This window comes from Lolium perenne, chromosome 4 (assembly GCF_019359855.2).
Source record: "Lolium perenne isolate Kyuss_39 chromosome 4, Kyuss_2.0, whole genome shotgun sequence".
Classification (NCBI taxonomy): domain Eukaryota; kingdom Viridiplantae; phylum Streptophyta; class Magnoliopsida; order Poales; family Poaceae; genus Lolium; species Lolium perenne.
The window spans coordinates 329,204,840-329,216,544 of NC_067247.2; the positions used below are offsets into that span (position 1 = coordinate 329,204,840).

The following is an 11,705-nucleotide window of genomic DNA, read 5'->3' on the forward strand; positions in this document are numbered from 1 at the left end:
CTACCCCTGGACTATGGGTCCATAGCTGTAGCTAGATGGTTGTCTTCTCCCCATTGTGCTTCATTGTCGGATCTTGTGAGCTGCCTAACATGATCAAGATCATCTATCTGTAATTCTATATGTTGCGTTTGTTGGGATCCGATGAATAGAGAATACTTGTTATGTTGATTATCAAAGTTATGTCTATGTGTTGTTTATGATCTTGCATGCTCTCCGTTATTAGTAGATGCTCTGGCCAAGTTGATGCTAGTAACTCCAAGAGGGAGTATTTATGCTCGATAGTGGGTTCATGTCTCCGTGAATCTGGAGGGGTGACAAGAACCTCTAAGGTTATGGATGTGATGTTGCCACTAGGGATAAAACATTGGTGCTATGTTCAAGGATGTAGTCACTGATTACATTACGCGCAATACTTAATGCAATTGTCTGTTGTTAGCAACTTAATACTGGAGGGGGTTCGGATGATAACCTGAAGGTGGACTTTTTAGGCATAGATGCATGCTGGATAGCGGTCTATGTACTTTGTCGTAATGCCCAATTAAATCTCACAATACTCATCATAATATGTATGTGCATGGTCATGCCCTCTCTATTTGTCAATTGCCCAACTGTAATTTGTTCACCCAACATGCTGTTTATCTTATGGGAGAGACACCTCTAGTGAACTGTGGACCCCGGTCCAATTCTCTATACTGAAATACAATCTACTGCAATACTGTTCTACTGTTTTCTGCAAACAATCATCATCCACACTATACATCTAATCCTTTGTTACAGCAAGCCGGTGAGATTGACAACCTCACTGTTTCGTTGGGGCAAAGTACTTTGGTTGTGTTGTGCAGGTTCCACGTTGGCGCCGGAATCTCTGGTGTTGCGCCGCACTACATCCCGCCGCCATCAACCTTCAACGTGCTTCTTGACTCCTACTGGTTCGATTAAACCTTGGTTTCTTACTGAGGGAAACTTGCCGCTGTGCGCATCACACCTTCCTCTTGGGGTTCCCAACGGACGTGTCAACTACACGCATCAAGCAAATTTCTGGCGCCGTTGCCGGGGAGATCAAGACACGCTGCAAGGGGAGTCTCCACTTCCCAATCTCTTTACTTTGTTTTTGTCTTGCTTTGTTTTATTTACTACTTTGTTTGCTGCACTAAATCAAAATACAAAAAAATTAGTTGCTAGTTTTACTTTATTTGCTATCTTGTTTGCTATATCAAAAACACAAAAAAAATTAGTTACTTGCATTTACTTTATCTAGTTTGCTTTATTTACTGTTGCTAAAATGGCCACCGCTGAAAATACTAAGTTGTGTGACTTCACAACCACAAATAATAATGATTTCTTATGCACGCCTATTGCTCCACCTGCTACTACAGCATAATTCTTTGAAATTAAACCTGCTTTACTGAATCTTGTTATGCGAGAGCAATTTTCTGGTGTTAGTTCTGATGATGCTGCTGCCCATCTCAATAATTTTGTTGAATTATGTGAAATGCAAAAGTATAAGGATGTAGATGGTGACATTATAAAATTAAAATTGTTCCCTTTCTCATTAAGAGGAAGAGCTAAAGATTGGTTGCTATCTCTGCCTAAGAATAGTATTGATTCATGGACTAAATGCAAGGATGCTTTTATTGGTAGATATTATCCCCCTGCTAAAATTATATCTTTGAGGAGTAGCATAATGAATTTTAAACAATTAGATACTGAACATGTTGCTCAAGCTTGGGAAAGAATGAAATCTTTGGTTAAAAATTGCCCAACACATGGACTGACTACTTGGATGATCATCCAAACCTTCTATGCAGGACTAAATTTTTCTTCGCGGAATTTATTGGATTCAGCTGCTGGAGGTACCTTTATGTCCATCACTCTTGGTTAAGCAACAAAGCTTCTTGATAATATGATGATCAACTACTCTGAATGACACATGGAAAGAGCTCTACAAGGTAAGAAGGTAAATTCTGTCGAAGAAACCTCTTCCTTGAGTGATAAGATTGATGCTATTATGTCTATGCTTGTGAATGATAGGACTAATGTTGATCCTAATAATGTTCCGTTAGCTTCATTGGTTGCACAAGAAGAACATGTTGATGTAAACTTCATTAAAAATAATAATTTCAACAACAATGCTTACCGGAACAATTCTAGTAACAACTATAGGCCATATCCTTATAATAATGGTAACGGTTATGCTAATTCTTATGGGAATTCTTACAACAATAATAGGAATTCACCCCCTGGACTTGAAGCTATGCTTAAAGAATTTATTAGTACACAAACTGCCTTTAACAAATCTGTTGAGGAAAAACTCAATAAAATTGATATACTTGCTTCTAAAGTCGATAGTCTTGCTGCTGATGTTGATCTTTTGAAATCGAAAGTTATGCCTAATGAGAATCATCATAATAAAATTGTTACTACAGCAAATGCCATCCAAGTTAGAATTAATGAGAATATAAGATTAATGGCTGAACTGCGTGCTAGGTGGGATAGAGAAGAAAATGAAAAACTAGCTAAAGAGAAGAATGTAGCTAAAGTTTGGACTATTACCACCACTAGTAATGCTAATGCTACACATGTTGCTGCACCTCCTACTATTAATAATAAAATAATTGGTGTTAGCAATGTTTCCACTTCTAATGCAAAGCGCGAGAAACTGCCTGAAACTGCTAAAACTGCTAAAACTGCCTGTGATAAAACTGCTGAAATTTTTTCCAACATTGGGGATGATGATCCCATTGATTTCGATTATAATGGTTTGAATTTTGATGATTGCAACATCTCTGAAGTTATAAAGTTCTTGCAAAAACTTGCTAAAAGTCCTAATGCTAGTGCTATAAATTTGGCTTTCACGCAACATATTACAAATGCTCTCATAAAAGCTAGAGAAGAGAAACTAGACCGCGAAGCCTCTATTCCTAGAAAGCTAGAGGATGGTTGGGAGCCCATCATTAAGATAAAGGTTAAAGATTTTGATTGTAATACTTTATGTGATCTTGGTGCAAGTATTTCCGTTATGCCTAAGAAAATTTATAATATGCTTGACTTGCCACCGCTGAAAAATTGTTATTTGGATGTTAATCTTGCTGATCATTCTACAAAGAAACCTTTGGGGAAAGTTGATAATGTTCGCATTACCGTTAACAATAACCTTGTCCCCGTTGATTTTGTTGTCTTGGATATTGAATGCAATGCATCTTGTCCCATCATATTGGGAAGACCTTTTCTTCGAACCGTTGGTGCTACTATTGATATGAAGGAAGGTAATATAAAATATCAATTTCCTCTCAAGAAAGGTATGAAACACTTCCCTAAAAAGAGAATGAAGTTACCTTTTGATTCTATTATTAGAACAAATTATGATGTTGATGCTTCATCTCTTGATAATACTTGATACACACTTTCTGCGCCTAGCTGAAAGGCGTTAAAGAAAAGCGCTTATGGGAGACAACCCATGTTTTTACCTACAGTACTTTGTTTTTATTTTGTGTCTTGGAAGTTGTTTACTACTGTAGCAACCTCTCCTTATCTTAGTTTAGTGTTTTGTTGTGCCAAGTAAAGTCGTTGATAGAAAAGTTCATACTAGATTTGGATTACTGCGCAGTTACAGATTTCTTTGCTGTCACGAATCTGGGCAAAATTCTCTGTAGGTAACTCAGAAAATTATGCCAATTTACGTGTGTGATCCTTAGATATGTACGCAACTTTCATTCAATTTGGGCATTTTCATTTGAGCAAGTCTGGTGCCATTGTAAAATTCGTCAATACGAACTGTTCTGTTTTGACAGATTCTGCCTTTTATTTCGCATTGCCTCTTTTGCTATGTTGGATGAATTTCTTTGATCCATTAATGTCCAGTAGCTTTATGCAATGTCCAGAAGTGTTAAGAATGATTATGTCACCTCTGAACATGTTAATTTTTATTGTGCACTAACCCTCTAATGAGTTGTTTCGAGTTTGGTGTGGAGGAAGTTTTCAAGGATCAAGAGAGGAGTATGATGCAACATGATCAAGGAGAGTGAAAGCTCTAAGCTTGGGGATGCCCCGGTGGTTCACCCCTGCATATTCTAAGAAGACTCAAGCGTCTAAGCTTGGGGATGCCCAAGGCATCCCCTTCTTCATCGACAACATTATCAGGTTCCTCCCCTGAAACTATATTTTTATTCCATCACATCTTATGTGCTTTTCTTGGAGCGTCGGTTTGTTTTTGTTTTTGTTTTGTTTGAATAAAATGGATCCTAGCATTCACTTTATGGGAGAGAGACACGCTCCGCTGTAGCATATGGACAAGTATGTCCTTAGTTTCTACTCATAGTATTCATGGCGAAGTTTCTTCTTCGTTAAATTGTTATATGGTTGGAATTGGAAAATGATACATGTAGTAATTGCTATAAATGTCTTGGGTAATGTGATACTTGGCAATTGTTGTGCTCATGTTTAAGCTCTTGCATCATATACTTTGCACCCATTAATGAAGAAATACATAGAGCATGCTAAATTTGGTTTGCATATTTGGTCTCTCTAAGGTATAGATAATTTCTAGTATTGAGTTTTGAACAACAAGGAAGACGATGTAGATTCTTATAATGTTTACAATATGTCTTTTATGTGAGTTGTGCTGCACCGGTTCATCCTTGTGTTTGTTTCAAATAAACCTTGCTAGCCTAAACCTTGTATCGAGAGGGAATACTTCTCATGCATCCAAAATACTTGAGCCAACCACTATGCCATTTGTGTCCACCATACCTACCTACTACATGGTATTTCTCCGCCATTCCAAAGTAAATTGCTTGAGTGCTACCTTTAAAATTCCATCATTCACCTTTGCAATATATAGCTCATGGGACAAATAGCTTAAAAACTATTGTGGTATTGAATATGTACTTATGCACTTTATCTCTTATTAAGTTGCTTGTTGTGCGATAACCATGTTTCTGGGGACGCCATCAACTATTCTTTGTTGAATATCATGTGAGTTGCTATGCATGTTCGTCTTGTCTGAAGTAAGAGCGATCTACCACCTTATGGTTAAGCATGCATATTGTTAGAGAAGAACATTGGGCCGCTAACTAAAGCCATGATCCATGGTGGAAGTTTCAGTTTTGGACATATATCCTCAATCTCATATGAGAAAATTATTAATTGTTGTTACATGCTTATGCATAAAAGAGGAGTCCATTATCTGTTGTCTATGTTGTCCCGGTATGGATGTCTAAGTTGAGAATAATCAATAGCGAGAAATCCAATGCGAGCTTTCTCCTTAGACCTTTGTACAGACGGCATAGAGGTACCCCTTTGTGACACTTGGTTAAAACATGTGCATTGCGATGATCCGGTAGTCCAAGCTAATTAGGACAAGGTGCGGGCACTATTAGTATACTATGCATGAGGCTTGCAACTTGTAAGATATAATTTACATGATACATATGCTTTATTACTACCGTTGACAAAATTGTTTCATATTTTCAAAATCAAAGCTCTAGCACAAATATAGCAATCGATGCTTTTCCTCTATGGAGGACCATTCTTTTACTTTCATTGTTGAGTCAGTTCACCTATCTCTCTCTACCTCAAGAAGCAAACACTTGTGTGAACTGTGCATTGATTCCTACATACTTGCATATTGCACTTATTATATTACTCTATGTTGACAATATCCATGAGATATACATGTTACAAGTTGAAAGCAACCGCTGAAACTTAATCTTCCTTTGTGTTGCTTCAATGCCTTTACTTTGAATTATTGCTTTATGAGTCAACTCTTATGCAAGACTTATTGATGCTTGTCTTGAAGTGCTATTCATGAAAAGTCTTTGCTATATGATTCACTTGTTTACTCATGTCATATACATTGTTTTGATCGCTGCATTCACTACATATGCTTTACAAATAGTATGATCAAGGTTATGATGGCATGTCACTCCAGAAATTATCTTTGTTATCGTTTTACCTGCTCGGGACGAGCAGAACTAAGCTTGGGGATGCTGATACGTCTCCAACGTATCGATAATTTCTTATGTTCCATGCCACATTATTGATGTTATCTACATGTTTTATGCACACTTTATGTCATATTCGTGCATTTTCTGGAACTAACCTATTAACAAGATGCCGAAGTGCCGCTTGTCGTTTTCTGCTGTTTTTGGTTTCAGAAATCCTAGTAACGAAATATTCTCGGAATTGGACGAAATCAACGCCAGTGGTCCTATTTTGCCACGAAGCTTCCAGAAGACCGAAGAGGAGACGAAGTGGGGCCACGAGGTGGCCAAACCCTAGGGCGGCGCGGCCCTCGCCCGGCCGCGCGGCCCTATGGTGTGGGCCCTCGTGCCGCCTCCGACTTGCCCTTCCGCCTACTTAAAGCCTTCGTCGCGAAACCCCCAAGACCGAGAGCCACGATACGGAAAACCTCCACCGAGACGCCGCCGCCACCAATCCCATCTCGGGGATTCAGGAGATCGCCTCCGGCACCTCGCCGGAGAGGGGATTCATCTCCGGAGGACTCTACGCTCGCCATGGTCGCCTCCGGAGTGATGTGTGAGTAGTCTACCCACTGGACTATGGGTCCATAGTCGTAGCTAGATGGTTGTCTTCTCCCCATTGTGCTTCATTGTCGGATCTTGTGAGCTGCCTAACATGATCAAGATCATCTATCTGTAATTCTATATGTTGCGTTTGTTGGGATCCGATGAATAGAGAATACTTGTTATGTTGATTATCAAAGTTATGTCTATGTGTTGTTTATGATCTTGCATGCTCTCCGTTATTAGTAGATGCTCAGCCAAGTTGATGCTAGTAACTCCAAGAGGGAGTATTTATGCTCGATAGTGGGTTCATGTCTCCGTGAACTGGAGGGGTGACAAGAACCTCTACGGTTATGGATGTCTTTGTTGCCACTAGGGATAAAACATTGGTGCTATGTTCAAGGATGTAGTCACTGCTTACATTACGCGCTATACTGAATGCAATTGTCTGTTGTTAGCAACTTAATACTGGAGGGGGTTCGGATGATAACCTGAAGGTGGACTTTTTAGGCATAGATGCATGCTGGATAGCGGTCTATGTACTTTGTCGTAATGCCCAATTAAATCTCACAATACTCATCATAATATGTATGTGCATGGTCATGCCCTCTCTATTTGTCAATTGCCCAACTGTAATTTGTTCACCCAACATGCTGTTTATCTTATGGGAGAGACACCTCTAGTGAACTGTGGACCCCGGTCCAATTATCTATACTGAAATACAATCTCTTTTGCAATCTTGTTCTCGTTTTTACGCAAACAATCATCATCCACACTATACATCTAATCCTTTGTTACAAAGAAGTTTGTGAGATTGACAACCTCACTGTTTCGTTGGGGCAAAGTACTTTGGTTGTGTTGTGCAGGTTCCACGTTGGCGCCGGAATCTCTGGTGTTGCGCCGCACTACATCCCGCCGCCATCAACCTTCAACGTGCTTCTTGACTCCTACTGGTTCGATTAAACCTTGGTTTCTTACTGAGGGAAACTTGCCGCTGTGCGCATCACACCTTTCTCTTGGGGTTCCCAACGGACGTGTCAACTACACGCATCAAGGGGCTAGATAAGCAAATATTCAAATATTTAGGGAGCAATGCACATATATTTTGGTGGATATTTTAGCAAAATTTCCAGCATAGGGGGACAATGTCCCCAGCTGGCACCCCCTAGCCCCGTCCCTGCGTTTGGTGACGGCCGCCACCGCTCCGTTGAAGATGACGCAGGATACAAGGAGGGTAAGGAGTAGTGCCGCATATGCCACTTCCCTGCCAAGGGGACCGCCCTTGCGCCATCCCCTATAGCGCCAAGGCGGACCACCTTGCACCACCCATGGGGTAGACGAGCCTAGACTGGCCATCCGGTCCACGGGTCCCCTGGCTCCCCTTACGATGTCCAGGCGCACCACCTCGTTGAGCTCTAGGATGATCGCTGCGAGACGGCGCACGAAAATGAGGCGGAGCACACACATGTTCCCTTTGTTAACATGGCCGAGATTTGGAGGAGGCGGAGGGGAATAGAAAATGAGGTAGATGAGCATGCCCGTGCGCCATTTTCATCGTGATCGATGGTGCATGTTCGGATGTAGAGGACAGTTATGACATGTGGACCATCTTAGTCAGTGGGAGTTATTTTTTAGACAAAGAAACTATATTAATATTAAAAAATACTAATTACATCCAGCCTCTGCAATAACGTTCCACCCTAATAGCAGTACGAATACACACAACCAAAAAAGAGTAAAGAAAATTAAGAAATAAAAGTCCCCCAGCTATACGACATGAATTAGTTCTGGTTCATTTGGCCATAAACCTTTTTCTTAACTTCCTTCTGCCTCGAGGTGATCTCCGGAGCACGACGGACTATCGCGGTTGCGGGAGAAGCTGACAAATGCGGCATGGCCGCGCAAAGCCTTTCTCTGGCTCCGGAGAGCAAGGGGGATGAAGTCTCTTGGCAAGGTCACAAATGGAAATCTGAGAGCAGAAAGAGAAAAATCTCGAGAGGGAAGACGGGAGAGAGACGACGATGGTCCAGAGCGGGGCATTAAACGCACCAACGACCCAAACTGACCGGCATTCATGTCGCGCGTCGTCTCGTCCTGCCCCTGCCTCTCGTCCCCGTGAAGTAGACTGCGAAAAAAGACGTCGTCACACGTACAGCGGCAGGCAACCAACACCGCACTGCTCTCGCCGCAGCACTATCGCCTCGCCAGCCGCCACCATCGCAAGGCAAAAGGTACCCGAGGTAGCACTAGTCTCCGACCACCGCTAATCCCAACCAAAAGGTCGTCGTTCGTCGTGGATCACTAGCGGCGGCGCAGAGGGAGCTCGATTCCGTAGCAATGGTGTCGTCTCCGTCCCCTTCCCCAACCTTCACCTCCGCGGTAATTGAGTCACTTCCGATGCGTCTCTCTTCTCTGAACTCGCCGCCGCTTGCTTACTCCCGAGCCGCAATGCATGCGCAGGTGTCCGACACGAAGCAGCAGCACGCCACGACGACGGCCTCGGAGAAGGTGGACCAGAAGTACGCGCACGCCGCGACGCCCCTGCACGGCCACGGCGCCGGCGGCAAGAAGACGCCGCGGCGCGGCCGGAGCGAGGGCGGCGCGGCCGACACGGCGGGGTACGTCGCGGCGGTGTCCTGCTCCGACTGCCGCTTCAAGCAGCGCGCCGTGGCGCCGGCGTCGCCGGGGGCCGTCATCCGCTCGCTCTTCGTGTCCCTCACCCGGCGCTCCACCCCGCGCTCGTCGCCGTCGACGACGGCGACCTCGGCCTCGGACGGCGGCGAGCAGTGGCGCCTGGCCGCCGCCGACCTCTCGCGGCGGCTGGACGCGGCCACGCGGACGCGGGACGACGCGGTGGAGGAGACGGCGCGGCTGCGGCACTCGCTGGCCGAGCTGGAGCTGAAGCTGGCGCGGCTCGAGGCGCGCGTGCTGCCCACTCCCGCCGCGGCCGCCGCCTTCCCCGTCGACGCCTTCCTGCGCGCCGTCTCCACGGCGCGCGCCACGGTGCGGAGCCTCACGCGCGCGCTCTCAACCCACCTTCGAAGCGCCGCCAGCCCGGGGCCCAGCCTCGAGAGCTACCTGAACCGCGCCTTCCACGCCGACTTCGAGCTCGACACCGACGGCGACGTGCACACCGCGGACCCGGCGGGGCGGTGCGAGGCCAACCTGGCGGCCTACCACGCCGTGGCGGCGCTCACCTGGGAGGAGGTGCTCGTGCGCGGCACCAAGCACTACAGCGAGGGGCTCAGCCGGTTCTGCGACGCCAAGATGAGCGAGGTGGTGTCGTCGCTCGGCTGGGCGCGCGCGCGGCCCTGGCCGGAGCCGCTGCTGCAGGCCTTCTTCCTGGCCGCCAAGGGCGTGTGGGGGGTGCGCCTCCTGGCGCGGTCCGTGCACCCGCCCCTCCCCGTCGTGCGCGTCGACCGCGGCGCGCGCTTCGACTCGCGGTTCATGGAGGACGCCGCGGCGGCCCGCGCCGGGCGGCTCGAGCCGGTGAGCGTCAAGATGATGGTGGCGCCGGGGTTCCACGTGTACGTCGCCGGCGCCGGCGTGGTCAAGTGCAAGGTCGTGTGCTTCTACAACAACGGCCGCACTGGCAGCCACAGAGATGGCGGGAGCAGCGCCAATGGCGGTGTGGGGCTGGGGAGCGCCTGTAGCGATCTGAACGGCGGTGTTACGGATGCAGTGAAGAACTGCAAGAGCAGCAGGGTACTATAGTTAAAAAAAAAAAGATACAACGGTGGATTTTATTTGTGTGGTAAAAAAACAGAACTTGTTGCATTTGATCGATTTGTGAATATGGGGGTGAGTTCAATCTTGAATAGTTTTGTACATTTCGCTCCTGTGAGTGAATCTGGTTTATTGTTTTCGAGCAGCAGTTGCTGTTGCAATACGAGTGGGACAAGAGGTCGACGTGAGGTGATCGATGGACGCTTCCTCGTCATGGCGGCAGCCGCGCGTGCCCGATTGGAAATGGTGAAATGGTTGATCGGATCTTCCAACGATCTTAACCGCTCGTGCGGGTTCTTCTTCATCGGGAACAACTCCAATTCACATGACATAGGGCCTTCGATCGCTAGTCTCCAATACTACTGTGCAACCAGCAAGTAGGGTGATAAGGGCATGAATAATGGTTGGTAAGACTATCTTATCTTAATTCTAACATGTAATTTATATATAATAAGAAAACACGATGTATAATAGGTTATTTTTAATCTTATCTCTGATAATTAGACATTTCTAAATAAGTGGTGAGAGACATTGTTGTTAGAGTAGCTCCTAGTTAAGAGAAGACAATCCTCTTTTTTCTATTTCCCTCTCCTCACGTCATCAATTATCTTAGGTGGCAATGCTAAGATATAACCATTGTACATGCCCTAATAGGACCCCTACTGTGCAATAAGGGAGTAGGATGATCATAGGGATGTAAACAGATCGGATTTGATTTTATTGTTACCATATTCTATGTCGTAAGTATTTTCTTAACATATTTGAACGGGATTTTAACAAATTCGAAGCGGATCGGATGATAACCAGTTACGGGTTCAAAAAGAAAACGGAGCGAACTTGGAGCGGAAGCAAAATAAAACGGATATAAGAGCGTATAAGTAAATTGGCAAACCATACAACAAAAAAGTATTGACAAAAAGAGTTCAACAAAACACTTACATTTGATAAAGTGATTATGTAAGTGAGCTGTTTAACGGATAAACTCGGGAACTCACTAACTACTATACATGTTCTATTAGCCTTGATGTTTCGGATGAAAATCTAATTTTCAGGTAAAAGCTATCGAATAATCCTAAATAATTTTCAGATACGGGTATCCGGGTGCTATAAGGCATACCATACCTATACCGTAGTGTCAGTTCAGAATCGGATATCCTTATCCGTCGGATTTTTTCAAAGCGGATATGAATTCTCCAAAACAGATTGAAAAACGAACTTGGCTCGAAAATTATATTATCCGTTTACACCTGTAGGTAGGTGATAAAGATTTCCTTTGGGTAGTTGTTTATTGTAGACTTTTCAGAAAGAATATGAGCATAAATTTGTGTTGGCAAAATGAAGAATAGAGTACCATTTTTTCTACATAATATCATAATAGGTGAGTGATGTGACACATATTTTGAAACTTGAAGCTGCGTATAGTTTAAATGTCTTTTTTATGACAACTTGTGTGAA

The 11,705-nt window shown here is 44.5% G+C and overlaps 1 protein-coding gene across 1 annotated transcript; it reads left to right on the forward strand.

The window, feature by feature from the left end:
• The first annotated feature begins 8,342 nt into the window (after positions 1-8,342).
• LOC127296414 (uncharacterized) lies at positions 8,343-10,342 on the forward strand. The gene is made up of 2 exons (XM_051326480.2): positions 8,343-8,903; positions 8,985-10,342. Exons 1-2 carry the CDS (start codon positions 8,862-8,864, stop codon positions 10,236-10,238), a joined length of 1,296 nt encoding a protein of 431 aa, XP_051182440.1. The 5' UTR covers positions 8,343-8,861; the 3' UTR covers positions 10,239-10,342.
• The last annotated feature ends 1,363 nt before the right edge of the window (positions 10,343-11,705 follow it).